General features: G+C 39.6%; 2 protein-coding genes across 3 annotated transcripts in view; both read left to right on the forward strand.

Moving 5' to 3' along the window:
* Positions 1–10,108, forward strand: part of itga2b (integrin, alpha 2b) — a 41,810-nt gene extending 31,702 nt beyond the window's left edge. The window contains exon 31 of one of the 2 annotated variants that reach the window (XM_067381668.1): positions 1,393–1,442. In XM_067381668.1, the coding sequence (XP_067237769.1) occupies positions 1,393–1,408 (16 nt within the window). In that variant the 3' untranslated portion in view covers positions 1,409–1,442. Of the gene's footprint in view, positions 1–1,392; positions 1,443–9,955 lie in introns of those variants that run through there. The other variant, XM_067381669.1, reaches the window with a different exon arrangement.
* The window catches only part of fam171a2a (family with sequence similarity 171 member A2a), a 31,269-nt gene continuing 15,286 nt past the window's right edge, over positions 10,083–26,065 (forward strand). Inside the window, exons 1-3 of the mRNA XM_067381672.1 lie at positions 10,083–10,183; positions 23,158–23,246; positions 23,965–24,057. Of these exons, the coding sequence (XP_067237773.1) occupies positions 23,240–23,246; positions 23,965–24,057 (100 nt within the window). The 5' untranslated portion in view covers positions 10,083–10,183; positions 23,158–23,239. The remainder of the gene's footprint in view (positions 10,184–23,157; positions 23,247–23,964; positions 24,058–26,065) is intronic.

Raw genomic sequence — 26,065 nt, forward strand, 5'->3', positions numbered from 1 at the left:
TGCCATTTAAAGGTGCCCAAGAAAATGTTTTCAAAAGATGTAATATAAGTCTAAGGTGTCCCCTGAATGTGTCTGTGAAGTTTCAGCTCAAAATACCCCATACTTTTTTTTGTTTATTTTTTTATTAATTTTTAATTAAACTGCCTATTTTGGGGCATCATTATAAAGGCGCCGATTTATGCTGCGCGGCCCCTTTAATTCTCGTGCTCCACGCCCCCGGAGCTCGTGCTTGCCCTGAACAGCATAAACAAAGTTCACACAGCTAATATAACCCTCAAAATGGATCTTTACAAAGTGTTCGTCATGCAACATGTCTAATCGCGTAAGTAGAGCATTTATTTGGATATTTACTTTTGATTCTCTATGAGTTTGAGGCTGTGCTCCGTGGCTAACGGCTAATGCTACACTGTTGGAGAGATTTATAAAGAATGAAGTTGTGTTTATGAATTATACAGACTGCACGTGTTTAAAAATGAAAATAACAAGTCTTGTCTCCATGAATACAGTAATAAACGATGGTAACTTTAACCACATTTAACAGTACATTAGCAACATGCTAACGAAACATTTAGAAAGACAATTTACAAATATCACTAAAAATATCATGTTATCATGGATCATTTCAGTTATTATTGCTCCATCTGCCATTTTTCACTATTGTTCTTGCTTGCTTACCTAGTCTAGATCCAGACGTTCTGCCCTTGTCTAATGCCTTTCATAATGTTGGGAACATGGGCTGACATATGCAAATATTGGGGGCGTACACCCCGACTGTTACGTAACAGTCGGTGTTATGTTGAGATTCGCCTGTTCTTCGGAGGTCTTTTAAACAAATGAGATTTATATAAGGAGGAGGAAACAATGGAGTTTGAGACTCACTGTATGTCATTTCCATGTACTGAACTCTTGTTATTCAACTATGCTGAGGTAAATTCAATTTTTGAATCTAGGGCACCTTTAATGTTTGATGATTGCTTTATTGTACATGTCCATAAGGAATGTGTATATCGCTTGATGCTTGTTTCTTCTTCTATGCCTGTGTTTTGATCTGGAGATTCTGTACTATTTCAGAAGATGCCTAATAGGGTCCCCTACCGGATAACAGTGAAAACATGGATTGCCCGAAAATTCTGTAAATGGCGGGGAAGCTTTGTGCCATAAATTATGACAAATTCTGTCAAATAGCAAAGAAATAGTTAAAAAAAATTGTGGTAATCAACAGATGTTGTCGATAGAGTTTAACTTGTATTGAAATGGTTCCATTAACCACTATTAGAGACAGATATGAAGTGAAGTGAATTGAGTTCTCTTCTGTGATTTTGCAAATTTAAAGCACCTGCTTTGGCAGGTCATAGAAAGGTCTTTCTAAGGTGATGTCATGTGCTTTGACAGCAGATCTTTTATTTAAGGCTCTTTATAGCTGGGACTGTTCGTGGGCGGAAGGGTACAGAATAGCTTGGCTGGATTTTCTGGTTTACACGGGCCATAACAACTTTAAGGAGTGTGCGCCTGGCCATCAGCCCACCATGAACTCCCCAGGCAGCTGTTCAAAGGTAGGAATTTCTTTGTTGACACCAGACACCCTCATGCTTAGAGGAAACGGCAGATTTATCAGCAGCAGAGCCCCTGTAAACCTGACCTTTGAGGAGATCCTGCTTCACATCATCACAATTTTGACTGGTGGGCGTAAAAAGCTGTAGGGAAAAATGCATGAAAAATTGGAGATTACATCATCTATGTTAAACCCAAAAAGTCCCATTGCCCATAAAACACACTACAGCCAACGTCTTTTGGCACAGCAGCTTGTTTATTATGTTAAATCTGTGTTTTTGCTCAGTTTTGCAGTATTGTGTCTAATATGAGTTTAGCGATGTTTTGAAACAGTAATCTGGATTAGGCTTTAGAAAGGGTTCCTAATTTTGCTTGTAATCCTTTTTCGTCATGCAGTATTCTTAGCAGACTGTTACAGTTACTGTTTGGCATCTCATTCAGTATAAATAAATAAAATGTAGTTATGAAAAGAGGAACGATTCAATCATGTTACAGTTGTGTTCAAAAGGCCTGTATTATGCACAACATATAAATATTCATGTTGTAGTTAATCATACATTATCTGTTAAAAGTCATTTTAAATTTTGTTCCAAATGTAAAGCCTGTTTTTGTTTTTATTCATGATAGGTTCTGCTGAAGCTTTTTAGATCTTGATAAATAGTTTTTAAATCCTTTAAATCACTTATTTTGTAAGTGCCTACCATTGACAGATGAAGCAAGCAGTTTTGTGAATTTCAGGCTCGACATTTCAAACATTTCCTCTCATCAAGCAGAGCAGAAGTCTATAAATTCCCTGAGCAACAATGGGTACATTAGAGCTGAGTCAACACATTTCTGCTGTGCTTTTCCTCCTCGGGGTTGTATCAACACCTTTAGAGCCCTTGGAAGATTATTTTTTCCCTTCCAGCAAAATCTTGCACTCTGGATGACTGGTTTGTTTTTGCAGCCCTTTAAATCTGTAAAGATGCCAGAGCGTACAAGCTGAATGTGTACCAAGTCACAAGTCAAACCTTGAGCTATCTAATCTTACATTGGGTTTTTTTCATGGATCTTAGTAGTGTTCTCCCCTAGCTGCTTGGTTATTTTAGCAACCAACATGCATGCTGAAAATATCTGCAGAAGCTCTAGAATCCATGGTTTATAAGCATCTCATGAGGTTGCCTGAAGGAGACAGGGACCACATGCATCTCAAAGTGTTATCACATGAAGAGTGGATGTGCTCTAATTTTAGCAAAGAACAAATAGGAGTATGTTTTCTGTTAGATATTTTTTGTCTAACTATTGCATAACATTTTGTCCTGCTGAGCAGGACCTGAGTTACTGTTTTCCTGGGCTAAGGACATCATCCAGCTGGTTCTTGGGAAAAGGGTGAGGCTTTTGGGAATGATATATGAGGTGTTCTGCACTCAGGACTCCCCAAACTGTCTTATACAGATAGGGAGATGAGAGTTTGCTCTTTATAACACAATGAGGGCAACTTTTTGCCAGACCGGGCAAATGTGGACACTTTAAATTGGGTTTGTGCACATCACTTCAGCAACAGTAAAATATTTAATTTACAAATCAACATAAATTATGTATTCTGGCCAAATCTTTACTTGCATTTGGTGCTGAGCGAGTGTTCATTTTGGACCCTGCCACCACAAATACATCACTCTCTGCGTTTTAGCACTGAAATGTGCTGTTTATTCAGCCCTCACAGTAAGGATATGGCTACAGACTTTGTAAGCATCCCAGTGAAACCCAGTGGTTTTGGCAAACAGGGCTCCTGACAGGTAGACATTCCTGCTTGGCTATTAACACATCATCTGCCTGCCTGAAAAAACAACCAGCTGGTCTGGAGCCATTGGGGACACCAGGACCACCTCTTAACCAGTTAAAGGATTAGTTCACTTTAAAATTAAAATTATCCCAAGATTTACTCACTCATATGACTCTTCTTTCCGATGAACACAATCGAGGTTTATATTAATAAATATCCTGACGCATCCAAGCTTTATAATGGCAGTGCATGGGGCCGATGAGTATGAGCTGAAGAAAGTGCATCTATCTATTATAAACATACTCCACACATCTCCGGGGGGTTAATAAAGGCCTTCTAAAGTGAAGAGAAAATGCTTACACTACGTCTTATGCCTTCCGTATTCAAATTACAAAAAAAACGCGGTCTGGTGGAAGCTAGCTAGTTATATACACCTAGGATGGCTTGAGGGTGAGTAAAGCTTGGGGTAATTTTCATTTGAAAGTGAACTAATCCTTTAATTACACCATTTTTCCATGGGGTTAACCTGCATTTCTGGAGATATCAAGCAGAAATTTGTTTTGTAGGACTTCCCAACTTGATCATCTTTTCCCGTTTTCAATTTTGGTGAAACACTTGCCCGAACTATAAGGCTTTCCAATACAAAACTAGAGATAAAGAGAGATCTGCAGAAAAAGGGTTAAAAAAAAACATTGGTATATGTTGATAATTGTGCCATTTAAGATGTTTATGGTCTGTTAAGTGGTACTAGAAGACATTTCAAAAGGGTACACATGTTTGTTGTTGTTGAAAATGTTTATCATCCAGAAGTGAGACTTTGCAAACTGCTGGCAAATGTCCATTAGTGCTTCAGAGTGCTGTGGTCTCCGTGCAGTCTCATCAGCTGCCTATAACAGACACACAGCCTGCAGCGAAACGCTGACGGCCACTGTGTGAGTGGAAGAGATTTCGTTCCCTAATACAAGCAAATAATGAAGTGCTGTTTGTTTTAAAGAGACTGTCACAATGAACAGATCTAAACATGGAAAGAGTAGAAAAATGTAGCGTTCATTTTCACCTTCCACTCTAAAGGCAGACAAATACTTATATTTGCTAAAGTTTTGTTTTAGTTTTCAATAAACATTTAATTGTAGTAAAATAAGTTTTTCTGTGAGTTCATTTTTCCGCTGAGGCTGAGAACTTTTATGTCGCAGAAAAGTTTCCTGGATTATTTGCGCCTTGCACCTCGACTCAAACAATAGACAGGAAGTGGAATTGTGTACAGGAAATCCTTGTGGCTATGTGGAAGTGAAGATTCTTTAAATTTTGTTTTTAAAAGCCTTTTCAGCTCTGTTGATGTTCCTCTGAGGAATCATAAATGTGTAATATGAAAAAAATATATATGTTTAATGTAATAATATATTAAGCATGTCACTATCTCTTTAAGGATGTGTATAGACAAACATAAAACTTGATTCCTTTTTCAGTTAAAGAGTCTAATGGTTTTAATAATGTGTGGTTTTATTTTAAAAATTGACAAAAAATATTAATAATAATAATAAATGTTTTTATATATTCATGACAAGTAGGGGTGGGCTACATACTGGTAGACATGATTACAAGTAGAAATTTGTCAATTGGTAGTGTAGATGTTGGACTATCATCTCTATCGCAGTTACGCTCTTATAAAGTTGCCATGCTGCAACAAAAACTTGTCATTTGAATGCATTTTTTAAGCCTTGTGGTTGAAAAACAAGTGATTTTAACCTTTCAAGTGTGAAAAGGCAGTGAAAGGGAACTCGTTTCGGTATTTGCTCGCACGGTGTTTCTGAGCACTACCTGAGAGAAGCGCGCATATGATACAGCACATGAGTACTGAACAGAGTACTTTTTGCCACCTTAGTTGGTTGGAATGGTCAAATACACACAGCTATGTGTCAAAATGCCAATCTTTGCAATTATCCTCATAAACAAATTCATTATAAGTGAACATAAACAGTTAAGAAAGAAATCGCATGTGCATCAGTATATTGGATCCGTTCGTTCATTCTTAAAGTGACAGCAGCCTAATAAACCTGCTGTTGTCTTTGTCATTAAAAGGTGCAATAGGACATTTTCAGAGTGGCTAGCAAAACCAAGCTAGCTTTCAAAACATAACATCCCACCATCCCCTTAGAGCCCAAAGCCACGCCTCCTCCTAAAGTCATGAAGAGACACACACAGCTGCTTTCGGCAAAGTGTCAATAGAGACGACATTAAACTATCTCATGTCTCAAATCACATAACATTAAAATGTTAATATAAACGTAAACAACATTTCATTTGCACTGAATATAATGATTGGATGAAAATGTTCTGGTCTTACCCCTTCAACAAATTATATTTCTAATTAAAAAAACATTTAGACCGTTTAACATAGTGATTGCTATCAGGATGTGAGGTAACTTTCGACCAGTATAACAAAAAAAATGTTTCTGTAAAGAATCACTCATTGCAACTTTAATGTTAATCAAACAACAAAAGAAAGAAAATCTCTCTCTTTTTTACTACCTTTAGTAAGAATGAACATATATTTAATATTTCATAGACAGTGAAGACTACGCAGTGTTTTTTTTTTTTTTTTGTACATTTGATTACTTTAGACAATTTATGTAGTACTGGTATCTGTTGTAGTCTATTGATTGCCATTAGTTTATTGATTGCCATTAGTTTATTTGTTCTTATTTTATCACTGATTGTTTACGTCTTCAGTAATATTGTTTTTTTTTTATTTAGGCTAGTATTAGACTATTTTTGTGATATTGAAATTGATGACAGTAATTATGAAATTTCAATGGTATCAACAATTTAGATATATCGCCCACACCAATCAGTGGTGTGCGATTAGATCTACAGCTCATGACTGATTCAAAAGATCTTATTTTCTGAACCGAACTTGTATCCCCTCGCCAGGAAATGCAGGGACCCATTTTTTCCCACAGTTAGCCTGCTGACATCTCCTAGTATCCATGGTAACATGCATCAATTGACCCATTTAGAATCAAAAGAACGAGAGGTTCTGAAGGACTCTACAGCATGCATGTGTGAACAGAACGCAAAGCAAACATTGGTATGCGGTTATGGTTGAAAAACATTTTTTTAAAGTAAAAAAGTTAATGCAATATAAATATATTTTGCAGATGAAAAAAAAAACTAAATTTAAAAACTGTATTTTAATGTAATTACAATATTTATAACTTCATGAATCCAGAAGGAACCTTATCTACCCAGATCCCCAAAAAACATGGCAAAGACTTGCTTTCTTCGTGGCCTGTTTACATGTCTCTAAATGTGCCCTTGTAAAAGTTCTGGGGGGATGAACCAGGTCATACATTTCGAACAGTAAGCACATGTCCAGGAACTAAACCAGACAGCTTTGCTGCATTTGCCCAGTGTCAATCGAATATGGTGGCAGACAGTTTGGCTCACTGCAAGAGACTCAACTGCACTCCATGCTTTCAGGTCTTCAATGTAAACAAACCAGAGTACTTAACGTGTCGGTCCAGGACAGACACTTCTAAACATAGTCATGTCATTTGTTCAGTGTAGGCCATTGGGTCTAGAGGTTCTAAGATAAACTCTTAGCAAATGTGTTGTTGAATGAGACTTGACTAAATTTTAGTACCATACACGGATGTAGTTTTGTATAGCTTTTGGCACAAAGTCTGGTCCACTTATTGATCATTTAGACAGGAAAAGATGGTCTAACTAAACTAACATGTAAAACTGGCAATAATATATATATATATATATATATATATATATATATATATATATTACAATAATAATAATATGATATTAAAATTAATATGATAGTTTCTTCCTTACATCTATTATAATAAATTATGTCTCGAAAGTATGTATAATAGTTGATAAATACGTGGATCCGCTGTTGAAAATAGATTTTCCTGATGGACTGGAGGCAATATTTTCGTTTAGCATGCAAGAGATTCTGGGTTCGAATCCAACCATGTATGATTTTTTTTTTTCTCTCATTAAAACCAAAGATGTTCGTCAGTGATTGCATATCAAGAGCAGGGACACGTTTATTTGTATTTTGTTTTGTGATTCAACGTAAAGAATAGAGAGTCTCTGCAACAGTTAAATGATAGATTGAAGCGCTCGTCCGTGTGAACACTGTGCAGTGTGCACGAGCGCCAAGAGAACACTGTTGCGCCACTGATAACAGCTACAACGAGCACTCAACATGATTTCAAAAACCAACACATCCCAGCGCCAGATCGCCTATTATTAACACAAACTGATAATCAACTAGAGGTGTTTCTTTTGTATCAGATATCCGCGAGATGTTTCAAAAAGTGGTGGGGACATGTCCCACCCGCAAATTACGCCTATGTATATATATCAGCCAGAATATTCATTATTAATTGAAAAGTCTCTAATGTTGGACAATAACCAATGTGGGACCAATATACTGTGCATCACTATCCAAATCTATACCAATGTTTGGATTCATTCATATACTGTTATAGTTAATATTTTAAATTAGATTTATATATTTTCTGTTTTCATTTAGTTTTAGTAATTTTATGTGTTTTGTCATTTTTTATTAGTTTTTTTTTTCTTGTTTTTATTTTTAGTTTGTTATTTTAGTACTTATTTTAGAACTTAAATGTTTCATTTCAGCTAGTTGCCATGGCAACATTTCTCGTTTAAATTTACATTTTATTTTGTTTCAGATAATGTTTATTTAATTTCAAGTAATGAAAATTTGGTTATGGTTTATTTAACCCTTATGCGGTCTTCGTTTGGGAAGTACACTCAGGGTCTCCGGGGTCTCCACAGACCCCAGGCAACAAAATGCAATTTTGTAACAAAATACTTGTTTTTTTAAAAACAAATGTAATTTTACTCTGTTTATTAATGTTTCTACTCCATGTTTGTACAGTTTTTGGAGGATTTATCATATTTTTTAAATTTATATAAATAAATTAAAAAATATTTTTTTAAAATAGGTTTTTATACAAAAACAGCTTTTTATGTAAAATTCACTTTATAAAAGACCCACATTTCTAAATTTCATTCATGGGGATAACATGGATAATTTGACATGGTTTAGTGTAAGATTTTTGCCCATCTTTTGGAAAATGCAGTTTTAAAAGTAAAAAAAACTATCATTTTTATCAGTAGATGGCTGCAGAGCTCCACTATATGCTATGTGCTATTTCAATGACTGAAAGACATCTTTTCATAAGTTTTTTTTCCAGTTGGATTCATATCTAAATATTATGAAATCACAATTATAACAATAAAGGGTACTTTTTGTCAAAATTTAGTATTTTTTGTAATGAAAAAAAAAATAGTTTTTCAATATTATTACATTATGATGAGACTCCACTGTCAAAATGGACAAAATTCATCCATTTAATTTTTAATTTTTAAATTATTTTTTTCAGTACAAAAAAAATGCTAAACTTTGACAAAAAGTAATTTTTATTGTTATAATTGTGATTTCATAACATTTAGATATGAATCCAACAAAAAAAACTTATGAAAAGATGTCTTTCAGTTAGTCAAATAACATAGCAAATAGTGGAGTTCTGCAGCCATCTACTGGTAAAAGTGATTTTTTTTATACTTTTAAAACTGCATTTTCCAAAAGATGGGCAAAAATCTTACACTAAACCATGTCAAATTATCCATGTTATCCCCATGAATGAAAGTTAGAAATGTGGGTCTTTTATAAAGTGAATTTTACATAAAAAGCTGTTTTTGTAAAAAATATTTATTTATTTATTTATTTATATAAATTTAAAAGATACGAGAAATCCTCCAAAAACTGCACAAATATGAAGTAAAAACATTAATAAACAGAGTAAAATTACATTTGTTTTTTAAAAAGCAGTTATTTTATAACAAAATTAAATTTTATTGCCTGGGGTCTGTGGAGACTCCGAAGACCCTGAGTGTACCTTTTTTTTTACACTAACATAAAAACAAGCTATCACTCCAATTTTTTTTTTTCTTTGTAGATCTAGAAAGTGTTAACAACGGTACAAAGTTTCATGTCATTTGGACAAAGAGAATATTTTTTTTTATTTGAGCAAACATCGTTTGGGGTCTAAAAAGACCCCAAAGACCCTATAAGGGTTAAGTAAAAGATAATAACCCTGGTCGGTACATGTACTATATTAAAATGATTTTCTTTTTAATATTCGCTTAAAGAGTTTTGATTTTGTTTTTGGGGTCTACAACAATATAGGTTTTCATGCTTGAATGTTTAAAAAAAACACATTTCAAAGCACCTTTCTTCCCAGTCTGTCAGCAACACTGTTTAGTTCCAGTCTCTATGAAGCCCCTCCTTCCAAAAAGCACAGTGTGCTATGATTGGTCGGCTGGACTAGTGTGTTGTGATTGGTCAACTGCTTCGGGCGTGTTTCAAAATTGTCACACCCCTTACCATAACTGCGAGTTTCACATGGCAACAACACACTAACACAACTCAACAAGTGCTTACTGATATAGAGAATAATTCCCTTTGGAGTGACTTAGCAAAGACTTTTTTTTATGCGCAAACAGCAACATTACGCTCTAAAGAAAGTTGAAAACATAAAAAAGCATAATATGTCCTCTTTAAAAAGCCTTTAATTCTTGTTTTCACAGAGGTGCTGATTAAAGTCCAGGTCTTCGACAACAGCGACCTGTCACCCCTAAAGGAATCCAGAGTTCAGGTGTGTGGAAACCAGACCATCTTAGCATCCAGCCTTGCTGGGGGAGATGGGATTGTCACACTTACATTCCTGTACCGGCCAGGAACATGGGTCATCGTCACAGCATCAAAGCATGGATTTGTCACAAACTCAGCACCCTGGCATGCCAGCCGCATCCCACGTGAGTACTTGCCGTACGACTGTAACTTTTTTTCTAAATTGTGTCAGGGAAAGCCTGAAGATTTTTATTAGAAATGGAGTATTCCCTTTCATTCTGAAATTCACGTGCATTAACTGGACTTCCTGTCAAAACTGCTAGAGCAAGACCAGTTAGTGTTTATGGGCTTCTCTGGAATCATGTTAATCCCTTATTAAAAATGTGGGATATAGTTTAAGCGTTTGACTGTAGATTAAAAGGTTCCTGGCTTCTATCTAGATTAAGGGTGAAAGAAAAAAAACACGTTTCTCCGATGCATTGCGATTCTCTCTTGAACAATTCTGAATTGATTCTGAAATTTTCTGACTTGATTCTGAAATTTTCTGACTTTTGTTTCTTTATCCTCAGAATGCACTTGCTTCCCAAAGTGCTTTCATGACTTGAAATTAATGTAAACAGTCAGTTATGTCTTAAGGGATTAGACAGACTGGACAAACATCCGATGTATCAAAATAGAGCTGTACGTTAGTGTGAATGCGGTCTATTAGATGTTTTTAAGCTATAGCCTATAGTTGGCTGAAAATTATTAACATACAATTGTAGAAAAAAAGATTAGGTTTCTGTCACTCTGAGCGACATTGGAAAGAGACACAAAACACAAAAATTTGTATAAATCAACCCCACCCTGATTTATATTGCATATTTACTTGTATTTAAAGCATCTTAAATGCATTTTAGGTAAACATATTATTAGTTTATTAGCCATTGCATTGCCGTTTCGAGTGGAACTGCCAACATGGTGATGTTTTGCTCATGGCCTCAGTGAACTTTCCGAATCTGATGAGTGATTTGCGATCTGTTGGCTACATCCTATTATTTAGATGAACCATCTAGATCTGTAATCCAGATGGAGTTTTGCACACAAATGGACAGGAATGTTAAACAACACTCACTGGGGTGTGGAGCGTGCCGGCCCGCGTTGTGATACCTAGCAGCTGCTCGGAGTCGGGCCTCAGACGGTCGTGTCCTCTTTTGACTCTCTCGCTCTACGATTGGCTTATTTCTATTTGCACAACAGCATGCTCTCCTCTGCCCCTCTCTCCACCCAAACCCCACCCAGTTATGCGGTCAGACCTCTGGGGAGGGGAGGCAGTGAAATCATGTATTTCAGCATAAAGCTGTCTGTACGAGCAGCTGGAAGCCACTTAGCCAGAGGAGTTACATATATGGAGGCAGCCAGCAAATGTGGCTCCATGTCGTGCCAGACCTGCCGGGCTGGTGGATGAAGGCATCTTTAGTATGACATTAGCCTCTTGGGGGGGCATTACACACATTCCCATTGAGTCACACCAAATTTGGAGATGCTGTCAAAAATGTGGACGACAGAATGTGTAGATGAAATGAAGTTGAGGAAGAAAGGAAGTTTTTGAATTGAATGTGTGAGGACACAGTCACTTCGCAATTAGACAAACTTTATACTATAAAGATCAATTTACAGGAATCAATTAGAGAATAAGATACTATGCCCAAAGTCTGAGTGATATTACATTCTATATTATTTTGTTGGCAAGACCAACCAACCATGCAAAATGATCCTTGTGTCATTACTCATAGTAGAACAAATTGGTAAGTAGAGTTATGTATTGAAAGAGATTTTCCTACAAGCTCTCGATTCTCAATTTTTGAATTCAGATTAATTTAGGTATATTTTGTTATTATCGTTCAACTACCCTAGGCCTGCTGTGTGTTTGTTTTTGCATGCAAGCCAAAAAGACTACTCGTTTCCTGCCATTTTGCCTGTATAATATTTTAAATGTTTAAAACAATATTCAAATCAGACTACTCTGGTCCTACTGTGTGTTAGTTTTTGCATGCAGGCCAGAAGGACAACTCATTTCCCTCCATTTTGTCAGTCAAGTCACCTTTATTTATATAGCACTTTCTACAATACAGATTATTTCAATGCAGCTTTACAGTGATAAACCATAAAATAATGATTCAATAATGCAAACAGAATTTAATTTTGCTGTAAAGCAGCTCTAAACAATAGTGTTGATTCAGTTCAGTTCAATAACTGTAAAGTTCATCGATTATGGATTATGGAATAAGATCAATTTATGTATAAAGCAGCTCTGGAGAAAACAGTGATGTCATTAACCCAGCCCAGGCTCATTAGAAAAATGTACCTGTGTCAACATTTTGCGAAATGCAGAATACGTTGCATTGTGCACATTTCACAACAGTTTCAAAGTGAAATGTCCAATGAGTGGCGCTAAAAGCGTGTTTAGGTTTTTTTTTGTTTTTGTTTTTGTTTTTTTTTTGGAAAAGATGAACGTGAATATGGCAACATTTTATTACATTGGAGTTGTACGTATCACCGCAGTTCTGACTTGAAATGTCCGGTGAGTGGTGCTAAAAGCTTAATGCTCCATCACGTTTAATAATTTAGACCTACACTAAACCCTAAACATAATCGAAAGGGTTAAAAGCAAATGTGACATGAAAACGTAATCATAACCATTTTAGCTTGTTTTTGAACTCATGTCTTTGAGCTCTTTCACGGGATTCGTACTTGTGCTCTTCACATCACATGAACAATTGCAGCTGAGCTACTGAGCAAGCATGTCACAACAGTAAAACTGAATATATGGAGCTGGGTAAGTGATGCAAACTTCAAAACATATGCGTTTACAAATCATGCACTATGGTAAAAACGTGTTCCCTTTCGTGGGAACTATCGACGCTACGTCAATGACGTGATGGGAACCCTCTGCATTTTGTGTTCGTGAAGCACCTCTGTATCCAACCAATGAGAAGATGTGACGTCAGAGGCGGGTGACGTCACGGACCAGGAAACTATAAAGCATACCCAGAAACAGAGAACGCCAGCTTCTGTTGTCTTCAGCAAGCGCTATCTGTATCTTGTCTGTCTTATTTACTGTTGTTTGTCCCTGCACATTGCATACACTCATCTCTTCGTCTGAGGACAAGAGTTTCACAGTCACAAAATAAGACAAATATATATATATATATAAATGGCGGAAAAGCAGCAAAACTTTACTAAGTGTGTTCCTCCCTGTCCGCTTTTCATTACGGACGGGGATACACACGATATGTGTGTAAAATGCCTGGGAGTTGAGCACGCACAGGCAGCTCTCGAGGGAGCTGTCTGTGTGCACTGCGAGCGGCTCACTCTCAGAGTGCTGCGTTCACGCCGGGCGCTCTTTGAGGAGGGCGCCGCGGCGAGTGTTCCCAGCGGGTCCGGTCCCGCTGCTGCTGAGGCACAGCGAAGGCTGCACTCGTGGGGTTCACAAATGGATTTAGCAGAGGGGGGAGAGACGGGTCCTGCCCTATCGCTCCCCTTACCTGCTGAACCCAGTGTCTCTCCTCTGGTGGCGGAAGCACGCGCTGCAGTTTCTTCCCCCCGGAGAGAGACACCGGCACTCAACATGTCTTCCTCCGAGGAGGTTGATGTGGAGGGTGCCGAAGAAGGAGATGAGGGACCGCCATCCTCATCTCCAGCGCACGAGGAGCTTTTGGAGGTAGTGACCAGGGCAGTTGAAAAGTTAAACATAGACTGGCCCGTAGAAAAAAGGGAAAATCAACCTAAAAGCAAGCTTGATGAAAGATTTCTTCCAACGCGGTCACTACCCCAGCGCCGGGGTCTGCCGTTCTTTCCCGACCTCCACACCGAGGTGTCGAGGTCGTGGAAGAAACCAGTTCAATACCGTGTTTACAGCCCCCAAACATCATTATACAGTAACATCATGGGGCTGAAACACCACGGCTATGGGGCGATGCCTCGGGTGGAAGAGACGCTCGCGAGCTATCTCTCTCCCGAGTCTGCATCGTCCCTTAAGACCCCGACGTTGCCCACTAAGCCATTAAAAACAACCTCCAGCTTAGTGGGCAAGGCTTATTCGGCGGCAGGTCAAGCGGCGGCATGCCTGCATACTATGTCTATCTTGCAGGCATACCAAGCCGACCTGCTGGGGGAAATAGATGAGAGTGGGGAAGCATCATTTGAAGCCATTCAGGAACTTAGAAAGGCAACAGATCTAGCTCTCCGGGCCACCAAGGAGACGGCCAAATCAATCGGCCGCTCTATGGCAGCCCTGGTGGCCACGGAGAGGCATCTATGGCTTAATTTATCCGACATCAAAGAAAAGGATAAAAACGTCCTGATGGACGCGCCGCTGTCTCCTGCTGGCCTGTTCGGCGACGCAGTGACATCTGTCGTCGACAGGTTTCAGGAGACACGCAAACAGTCAGCGGCGTTCCAAAAGCTTCTCCCCCGTTGCTCTCATCCCCCCGAGACTGCTGGGCGGGAGCAGTCTCGGCCGATAGCCAGCTCCTCGGCGCACAGGGCGCAGCAAAAAGCCAGTGTGGCCACCCGGGCTCCCCCGCAGAAAGCTTGGGGACCGGGGCGGTCAGCACAGGCGAAGCCTTCCGGGGGTAGGACGGATCTGAGGACCGTCATTATCTCCCGGAAGGCTTCCAAGAAAAGGTCCTGACGCCAATCATTTGGGACCTTTGAGGGCAGTCCCCTCCGGGGTAATTCAATTATCATCTCGGGCGCCCATTCTACCCCGGTGCCCTCAGGGGGCCGTCCTGCCAACCCTGCCACCCAGCGTGCGTCAGGGCGCAGCGGTCTCCACCGATCCTCCGAGGGGGATCCTCAGCGCTCGATTCGTTTGTCTGCCGGTGCGCCGCGCCAGATGAACGAGCCAAGTGCTCAAAAAACACCAGAGACCAGTCTCGAGAGACTGGTTCCCTTAGTAGAATATATGGAAGAATGGAAACGTCTCCCGAACATTTCGAAATGGGTGCTGCTCATGATACAACAGGGTTACAGAATTCAGTTCGGTTCTCGACCACCCAAGTTCAATGGGGTTCTCCACACAGTGGTAGCCCCAGAGCAGTCTCTGGTGATGGAACAAGAAGTTACGACGCTTTTGCAAAAAGGAGCTATAGAGAGGGTTCCTCCTCCCAGCAAAATGTCAGGCTTTTACAGCCGCTACTTCATTGTTCCAAAGAAGGATGGAGGGTTGCGTCCGATCATAGATTTACGTGTGTTAAATCGATCTGTAAAAAAGTTGAAGTTCAAAATGCTCACACTCAAACAGATTATCCCACAGATCAGGTCCGAGGACTGGTTTGTGGCAATAGATCTGAAAGACGCCTATTTCCATGTATCCATCCATCCTTCTCACAGGAAGTTCCTCAGGTTCGCTTTCAGGGGCGAAGCTTACCAATACAGGGTCCTTCCTTTCGGCCTATCTCTATCACCCCGCACGTTCACGAAGTGCGTGGATGCAGCGCTGGCTCCGCTGAGACTCCAGGGCATCCGCGTACTGAACTATATCGACGATTGGTTGATACTAGCTCAAACAGAGCGACTAGCAGTTCAACATCGAGATGTTGTTCTGTCACACATAAAGAAGCTTGGGTTGAGACTCAATGCCAAAAAGAGTGTGCTGGTCCCGAGTCAGGTTGCGAATTATCTAGGTGTAATCTGGGATTCCACCACGATGCAGGCGCAATTGACTCCTGCTCGTGTGAATGCCATTCTCGGGGCCGTGAATGGGGTGAAGTTAGGCCAGTCACTCACTGTAAAACAGTTTCAGAGACTGCTGGGTCTGATGGCAGCTGCGTCCAATGTTATTACTATTGGCCTTCTGCACATGAGACCCTTACAGTGGTGGCTCAGGACCAAGGGGTTTTCCCCGAGGGGAAATCCTTTTCGCATGATCAAAGTCACGCGGCGATGCCTTCGTGCTCTGGTCATGTGGAAAAAGCCTTGGTTCCTGTCCCAAGGACCCGTGATGGGAACTCCTCGTCGTCGCGTAATTCTAACGACAGATGCTTCCCTCACGGGCTGGGGGGCGATCATGAGTGGTCGCTCAGCTCAGGGTCTCTGGGAGGACCACCAGCTCTCCTGGCACATAAATCGGCTGGAGATGATGGCGGTGTTTCTAGCTCTAAAACACTTCCTCCCAGACCTGAGGGGGAAACCATGTGTTGGTCCGCACGGACAACACTACGGTGGTCTCATATATCAACCACCAGGGGGGCTTGCGGTCTCGCCTGCTATGCAATTTGGTCAGCCGCATCCTCCTGTGGGCCCAGGGAAAACTCCTTTCACTGAAAGCGGCATATATTCCCGGGCGGTTGAATGTGGGAGCAGACGCCCTGTCGAGGCAGGGCGCGAGGCCGGGGGAATGGAAACTCCACACCGAGGTGGTGGAGTTGATATGGAAAGTCTACGGACGAGCTCAAGTCGATCTATTTGCCACAGAGGAGTCAACTCAGTGCCCTCTGTGGTACTCTCTGGAGCACCCAGCACCCCTAGGGCTGGATGCTATGCTACAGACGTGGCCGAGGCTACGTCTGTACGCATTCCCCCCCAGTCTCGTTGCTCCCGGGAGTTCTGGACAAGGTTCGCCAGGAAAGGGCCGACATAAGTCAAGTCAAGTCAAATTTATTTATATAGCGCTTTTACAATTGGTAATCGTTTCAAAGCAGCTTTACATATTAGAAGCACAGAAAAAAAAAAAGGGAAGTGGTTAAAACTGTACAAACAAGCGTGGTAATATGTAACATATACAAGATGGTGCTACATTAAGCCAATGTCGGCTGACTTCCAGGGGTGGAAAAAACCCCCTAGGAGAAAAACCCAGCGTGCTAGCACTGGGAAAAAAGTCCTAGGAGGGAAAAAACCCCTTGGAAGATATATATATGTAAATGTATATGGAGATCAAAATCTGAATTGTACATTTTTATTATAGAGATTAAAAATCGATTATATATAAATATATGTAAGCGGATACGGGGATCCTGGGCTACGTTGTAGTCAGGTCCAGACGCAGGTTCTCCATCTGACCTGGATACGGCCTGGATCCAGCACCCGGCAAACCTCAGGATAAGCAGAGAGACAGATATTAGCGTAGATGCCATTCTTGTTCTGATGTACAGGTATATCTAGTGTTATAGGAAATGTTCTCGGTTCCGGCCGACCTAATTATTGCAGCGTAACAATCCTTTAACGGATTTGAAAAATGTTAATGTATTGATAATGTGTTATGTGTATGCAAGAGCAAAGAGATGTGTTTTTAGTCTAGATTTAAACTGACAGAGTGTGTCTGCTTCCCGAACAATGCTAGGAAGATTGTTCCAGAGTTTAGGTGCTAAATAGGAAAATGATCTGCCGCCTTCAGTTGATTTTGATATTCTGGGTATTATCAACTGGCCTAAATTCTGAGATCGCAATAAACGTGAAGGACTATAATGCATTAAGAGCTCACTTAGGTACTGGGGAGCTAAACCATTTAGAGCTTTATAAGTAAGTAGCAAGATTTTAAAATCTATACGATGTTTAATAGGGAGCCAATGTAATGTTGACAGAACTGGGCTAATATGGTCATACTTTCTGGTTCTAGTAAGAACTCTAGCTGCCGCATTTTGAACCAACTGTAGTTTGTTTAAAAGCCGAGCAGAACAACCACCCAGTAGAGCGTTACAATAATCTAGTCTTGAGGTCATGAATGCATGAACCAACTGTTCCGCATTTGTCATTGAGAGCATATGTCGTAATTTAGATATATTTTTTAGATGGAAGAAGGCGGTTTTACAGATACTAGAAACATGACTTTCAAATGAAAGATTGGTATCAAAGAGCACACCCAGGTTCCTAACTGAGGACGAAGGTTTAATGGAGCACCCGTCAAGTGTTAGAGAGTATTCAAGGTTTTTTCGTGAAGAAGTTTTTGGTCCAAAGATTAGGAAATCAGTTTTTTCTGAATTTAATAATAAGAAATTTCTTGTCATCCAGTTTTTAATGTCAGCTATGCATTCTGTTAGTTTTGTGAATTTGTAGGTTTCGTCAGGGCGCGAGGTAATATAGAGCTGAGTATCGTCAGCGTAGCAGTGAAAACTAACACCATGCTTCCTAATTATCTCTCCTAAGGGCAGCATGTACAGAGTGACATAATACTGGTGGCTCCTTACTGGCCGACAAGAATATGGTTTGCGGACCTAATATCTCTCCTTCACGGCTCTCCAATGGAGCTTCCTCTCAGACAGGACCTCCTGTCTCAAGCAGGCGGCACGATTCTCCATCCCCGCCCAGAAATCTGGAAGCTATGGGCCTGGCCTCTGAGGGGGCAAGGCTCATAGAATCTGGTCTCCCAACCGAGGTTGTGGAGACCATCCTTCAATCCAGAGCTCCCTCCACGAGGAAGCTGTATATGTACAAGTGGAAACTGTTCGCCACATGGTGTGGCCAGCGTAATATGGACCCCGTCCACTCTCCTATTAGCTGTGTGCTACAATTCCTTCAGGAAAAATTTTCAGAAGGCTTAACCCCTTCAACATTGAAGGTATATATTGCAGCCATCTCGGCTTATCATAACCCTGTAGGGGGCTCCTCGGTGGGTCGAGACCCCCTAGTCATACGCTTCCTCCGTGGTGCACTGAGGTTGAGGCCTGCGGTGCGCACAAAAACTCCGACCTGGGACTTATCTATTGTGCTCCAAGGGTTAGCTGAGGCTCCCTTCGAACCAATAGAAGAAGTGTCAGATAAATTTCTAACACTAAAAACAGTCTTTCTGTTGGCAATTTCTTCCTTGAAAAGGATTGGTGATTTGCAAGCACTGTCAGTTGCTCCATCATGCTTAGAATTTACGCCTGGTATGATCAAGGCTTTCTTACATACTAGACCGGGCTACGTGCCAAAGGTCCCCACTAGAGTCCCAGGTCCCATTGTACTGGAGGCTTTCTGTCCTCCACCATTTGAAAATCAGGATCAGGAAAAACGTAATCTGCTTTGCCCTGTGAGGGCGCTGGATGCCTACACCCACAGAGCTGCCCTGTGGAGAAAAACAGATCAATTATTTGTATGTTACGGGTCCCCTAGAAGAGGGGGCCCAGCATCCAAGCAGAGGATGAGCAAGTGGGTGGTCGAGGCCATCTCACTTGCATATAAAGCAGTGGGACAGCCATGTCCCTTAGCCGTTAGAGCTCATTCTACAAGAGGTATGGCCGCTTCTAAAGCTCTTCTGTCAGGAGTGTCTCTGGACGACATATGTGGTGCAGCTGGATGGTCATCCCAGCACACTTTCATCAGATTTTATAATCTTAATATAAGTTCTACTCCAGGTTCCTTGGTCTTGCAAGATAGCAGCCAGGCACTTGAAGATACGGCGTAGTTGGGACAGCGTTCCCATCACGTCATTGACGTAGCGTCGATAGTTCCCACGAAAGGGAACGTCTCGGGTTACGAGTGTAACCCCTGTTCCCTGAGTAAGGGAACGAGACGCTACGTCGCGTTGCCGTACCTCCTTCATACCTGGAGCGCTTTGCTTCAGACATATTCCAGAAGCTGGCGTTCTCTGTTTCTGGGTATGCTTTATAGTTTCCTGGTCCGTGACGTCACCCGCCTCTGACGTCACATCTTCTCATTGGTTGGATACAGAGGTGCTTCACGAACACAAAATGCAGAGGGTTCCCATCACGTCATTGACGTAGCGTCTCGTTCCCTTACTCAGGGAACAGGGGTTACACTCGTAACCCGAGACGTTTTGAGGTCATAACATAATTGTGAAAATAAGTCTTTATTAATCCATAATCTGCCCCGTAATCATAATATCAGAAAATGATTAAAAGTGCTTGCTGTTTTACAGCCTCTAGTGTTCATTTCTGTTAGAAACTGGAGTGATATGTACGTATTGGTTACGTATTTTGCGTTTTGCAAAAATGTTGACAAAAGGTACGTTTTTCCAATGAGCCTGTGTTGCATTATCCAGCTCTGTTCAGTTCTCATCCAATAGCGTCAGTGCCGTTATATCAATAATATTGCTGAATATTAAGTGTCCCCAACTAAGCAAGACAAAAAGCAACAGTGGCAAGGAACCCAAACACCATTTGTGACAGAAATAGGGGAAAAAAATCCTTGGGATAACTAGGCTCAGCCGGGAGGCCAGTTCTCATCTGAACAAACATGGTGTGGTTTAATTCCCGACACAATCGCAAGTCCGACTGTAGGTTGATTTCATTCAGTTCCTTCTGCTTGAAGATCAGGATACATTATGCCAGCATTTGGTGATAGGGCAGTTGAAGCAGCTGGCCATTTTGTCTGTATAATATATTTTTTAAAAATAATAATATATATTATTAATACATATTATATATAATACATTTTAAAAGATTAATATTTTTTGACAATTTTAGTCTCTGTTCTTTTACATCTGCATGTGACTTGCTAACAGCACATGCCTGTGATGGCTATAATAGTTCTACTAGTTGACAAAATCCTTTTTAATTGGCAGACTCATGTTTTCATCTGGATGGTTGTTTTAATTCAGGCCAGATGGACTACGTGACTAGCAGCGGTGTGAAAGCTGTGTGGAAGTGACGTGATGCCAGTCATTTGAATGATGATAATGCATTGGTCTGTACTCCAACTCCAGATTGCTTACTGAACATCCCTAGTAATGTCACCATTATGTATGATAAAACTTTCTGAAAGCTAGAATTTTTAAATCTCATCTGTTAGGTACCAAAACCATCTGCCCCCCATTCCTCCTCCCTTCCTCGTCTCTTAGCCATGTTGAAAAAAGGGTTTCTAAAAAAAACTATGGTGTCGTGGAGTTTTAACTGTCCCCGCAGCACTTTGATAATCTGTGTGAGTCACGCAAACTTGGAGAGAGAGTGTGTCATTCTCACAGAGTGATGAGGCAGTTGCTTGCGGCTCAAATTAAATCAATTGAAGTCAGGAAGACTTGTTCTTTCCTCCATTGGCCTATCTCTCTTAGTCCATTACGGTTTAACTGAATAATTCTATTTTACTTGTTTTAAAGAGCCCATGATATCAAAATTGGGTTTTGTGGCTTTCAGTCCACGCTAATATTAGCTTGAGGCCATCTGCAGTGACCCCAAAAGCATTTAAAGGAATAGTTCACTATTAAATAATCTATTTAATGGGTGTTCACACTGACACCAATTTGCAACAGCGATATTCAGAACAGCTTATAATTATTTAAATATTAAATGCTTGATATTAAAATTCCATATTATTATGTATACATTTGAAAAATGTGACTCTCTTAAATGCTACAAGTCGATTTATACATCACAACATTATATGTACAGTCTGAAAAATGAATATTCACTTTGACATCTGCCAAAGAATACATTTAGATTACATTTAATATTTTAAAGATTTGAAGTCAATGTTAGATGACTCTGGTGGCTGATAACAGATATTGTGCATTTCTATACATTATTCTGAGTGAATTCTGTATTATCAGAGCCAGGGGGGTGTATAAATGTGTATTGTGTTGTCACAATGATTCAGAAGGTAACTAAGGTTACAAATGATGTAAAATGAAACCACACGCATTATCCTCCCTCTCTTCATACACACTTTTCTCTGAGCTTCCAGCTCATGCAGTGTGGGCAGTATTGTTGTCGTTCCCTCTATTTTGTGCACATACCTACCAAGCAGAATATTAAAAAGACCAGAACCCCTTCTGTTCAGGGCATCTGTGCTATGTGTGTGTGTGTGTGTGTGTGTGTGTGTGTGTGTGTGTGTGTGTGTGTGTGTGTGTGTGTGTGTGTGTGTGTGTGTGTGTGCTTTTGTTTATATTACATTGTGGGGACCAAATGTCCCCATGATGTAATATAAACCTGAGTTCACCTACATCGTGGGGACCAGCCAGCGGTCCCCACAATGTAAATGGGTTTATAAATCATATAGAATGAGTTTTTGTGAAAAAGTAAAAGTTTGCACAGTTTCCTGTGAGGGTTAGGTTTAGGGGTAGGGGCAGGGTAGGGGGATAGAATGTACAGTTTGTTCAGTGTAAAATGCATTGAAGTCTATGGAAAGTCCCCACAATTCACAAAAACAAACATGTGTGTGTGTGTGTGTGTGTGTGTGTGTGTGTGTGTGTGTGTGTGTGTGTGTGTGTGTGTGTGTGTGTGTGTGTGTGTGTGTGTGTGTAACTGCATGGGTGTAAATGTGCATGAATTGCCTGTGTCACGTTTCATACAGTCTGTTCCTGCAAGTGACAAGCTTTCTTGATGTCAGAGGGATACCTCTGCCTCAGGGAAATCTGAATTTATTCTACTATGCATTTGGGTCCTAATGTATTTTGGTGGCCTGTTAAATTCTCACATACGTAAATATAAGCGGACAGTCCATATTGAAACTGTTTTATTGTTTGTTTGTTTTTTGCTAATAATCCTGTGAGCATTCATTACATTAAAGAGCTTGAATAAAATCATGAAGTAAACACTGGAAAACATTGAGGTCAGTGTAGGCAGGGGGACATTACAATGTGCCATAGCAGATGGGAAATGGACACAGAGGATTTCTGCTCCCAGCATGCAACTGTCTTCTGGAGCACTGCCAGCTTATGTCCTCCTGCCCGTAGAGGAGCACTCAAGGGTGAGGTACATTTCAGATTAGCTGACAAAGATAGATGTTGGCAAAGGGGTTTTAGTGCAAGAAAGAGACTTAAATATTAAGAAATATTTAATGTTGGCATCCCTGTTGAAAAAACAGCATATGCTGGTTAGGTATGTTTTGAAGCATGACAGCTGATTTGAGCTTTAACAGAGATGCCAGTGGGTAATATTCAATTTATGCTCCACATACTTAATATAATATGTCAAATGCTCTGGTTTTTACATCTTTATGTCTGTCCTCTGGACAAAATGTATATGGGTCCAAAACAAAGATCCATTGAATGGCAACAGAGCTGGTGGTCTGGTAGTGTTTGACAGGAAGTCAAATAGCTGCAGGGCTATCTCAGATTTTGTCAGGTTTTACTTGGTGTCATCAAAGGCTCATTTGAAGCGAGATCACAGTTTCCTGCTGTGTTGCAAACCTGAGGATTTTTTTACCATGCTGAGTCATGTCTCACACCTGTGAGTTAGCAGCTACATCTGGTGAACTACTGTATCTTCTACAGGAAAAACTAAATCTTTGTGCTCTCCAGAGTAAATTATTCCTGAATATGAGAGAGTTGAAGATTAACTGAATTCGCATGGACATGTGGAAGGACAAACAGCATACAAATAATGCTAAGTAAGATGCAGAAGTTTGTTATGCTAATCTAATGTAGCAGTAGTAGAATGAAGTAGAATGAACTTTATTTTTTAAATGTATTTAACATGAAAAGTGTTGTTTTCTTTCCCACAAGACTTGGGACATGCATATTACATGCATATTATTAACCATTTTAAGGTCTGGTAATTACATATATCATGCGATTCATTTATTATGTATGTAAATTATAAACATTTGTGTGTGTGTGTGTAATAGAGCGGATTGCACAGTATTTATATATGTAAAGCTTACTTGTTATTATATATTGTCCTTTTTATTGCATATGTACTGATTAATTTGATTAAAAAAAACAGTAAAAACAGTAATATTGTAAAAAATCATTACCATAATGTATAATAATTATGTATATATAAATACATGCACATACATGTATATATTTAAGAAAAATATATTATATTAATATATTTATATGTAATACTATATATATATATATATATATATATATATATATATATATATATATATATATATATATATATATATATATTTGAAATAGATATCTTTTGTATTTACTTTTTACTTATTTACTTTTACAATTCAATGCATCCTTACTGAATAAAAGTATTAATATCTTTAAAAAAAAAAATTAAATAAAAACTTACTGACCCCAAACTCTTGAATGGTAGTGTACTTATCCCTGTTTTTTCTCTCTCTCTCTCTCTCACTTGTGTTTCAGTATACGCCTCCGTAAGTCTATATTTACTTCCCCAGAGACCGGCCACTCTCCTGCTGTATGACGATGTTGTGCAGTTACTATTGGGTTCTCCAGGTGAGTTCTCTCTTCTTTTTTTTTTTTTTGCTTTAAAGGGGTAGTTTAATGTAAAAATGAAAATTCTCTCATTGTTTGCTCACCTTTATGTCATTCCAAACCTGTATGAATTTCTTTATTCTGTGAAACATACAAGAAGATATTCTGAGAAATATCCCAGTGTTTTGTTTTGTTTTTTTAATTCATACATACAATGGAAGCTCCACAATGGGCTCCAAATGTTGTTTGGTTCTCAACATTTTGCACAATATCTTCTTTTGTGTTTAGCAGAAGAAAGAATTACATACAGGTTTGGAATGAAATGAGGGTAAGTAAATGGTGACTTTAATTTATGCGTAAACTATCTCTCTAATCATAGCGTTTTAAAACCCCCAACTCTATTTAGTAAATTCACCAGTTTTTTTTTTATTTACTATGAAAAGGGAATTACTAGGGAGAGACCTTTGAACTCAAACCTGTGATGCCCACACGAGCACCACAATTTTTTCTGCAGGTTTGGCTGATGCTTTAGTGATAGGGGGTTACTGATACTCTATGGTGGCTCAGCCAGGCTGTGTTCCACATGGTTAGCTTGGAATCTGAGATCCAAAAGCAGCACCATTGATTCACACACATGCTGCAGTGTTTACATGTGCAGATGTGTGGAACTGCTGAGTTGGTCGTTTAATAAACAGACTAACATTATAGTCTCGTATCTCAAGAGCTGCCAATAAGCAGATCCAATTTAACTGAGACTGGACACAGCGTCTACGAGCTATTTCACTACGTTGCACGCACAATAAACGTCCAATAAGATTTACAGACATGATCAAATGATGCATTTGCTTTGGCAGGTGGTTGTTTCCTCTGGCAACGTAAGGAAGATTTACAGAAACTGCTGCCTGTGTTTGTGTGTTTCGCAGTGTAGTCAGGTGTTTAATGAGTAGTGTTATGGCTCAAATTATGCTTATGGGAAAGTGACTTTTAGTTGAATGATTTCTGGGTGGGAAGTGATTTTACCCAATGGACTCCCAAGTATGATGTAATGTGTTTCATGCAAACTCGAATATCAGAGCCCTGCATATCCTCGCTCTTTTTTTCTGTGTATATGTGTGTGTAGGCATCCTGACACAGCTCTTTCTGCCTGATCCTTATCAACTTAATGAGCTCGATCTCTCTGTGCATAAAGGGACTGTGTAGCTGTGTGTCTGGGTCCCTGATGTGCTCAGTGATTATAGTTATATGCAGTCAAATGTTGCAGTGTCCTCCCATTCCCACTTCTGCTGACAAGCCAACAGCTTGCTCTCATTCCCTCTTCTTATTCAGTAAGAGAGGCTCTCGCTCTAGAATACCATCAGTGTTTCCAAGCTGTTTCAGAGATAAATGGGCAACTTGTTGGGCCCAGCACAGAAAAAGACCTCGCAGTCTGGTTTAGACATTTTAATAAGAGTGTAAAGTCCATGAGTAATCATTCATTACTGTACCAAAGTATTATTTTTGTTCCTGACTTGCACGTTCACACTGAGAGCAGTGTATATAAGGATTACTATAATAATAACTATAATAGCGTCCATACCAGTGCACAATAACAACCTGTTATTTTTATAAGTGCGCACTGCAGTTTTGTTGTCTGCTACTTAAAATGCTTTAGTTCTTTAAAGTCAGGTGTATTATGATTGGATTCTTTTAAATGTTTATATCATTCATCAGCTGGGAAAAAATTGTTTTGAAAGCAATTCCAATGATATCCTCCTCCGTGCCATTATTGTTGTAGTTATGGTTTGAACTCTGCTACTTTTTTAAAATTTTGATTAATTTTAAAACTAAATCTTTATTTGTTAACTTTATATTTATTGGTGTGAACAGACCTAATGTTGAAACTGAGTTAATGAAAATTTTCTGTGAAGACTATCTTCTTTCAGACGAACACAATTTGAGATGTATCCAAGGTTTATAATGGTTGTTAACGGGGGGCCGCGTTTTGAAGTCAAAAATAATGCATCCATCCATGAAAAGAAGTAATCCATGT

Source organism: Chanodichthys erythropterus, chromosome 3, assembly GCF_024489055.1.
Source record: "Chanodichthys erythropterus isolate Z2021 chromosome 3, ASM2448905v1, whole genome shotgun sequence".
Taxonomy (NCBI): domain Eukaryota; kingdom Metazoa; phylum Chordata; class Actinopteri; order Cypriniformes; family Xenocyprididae; genus Chanodichthys; species Chanodichthys erythropterus.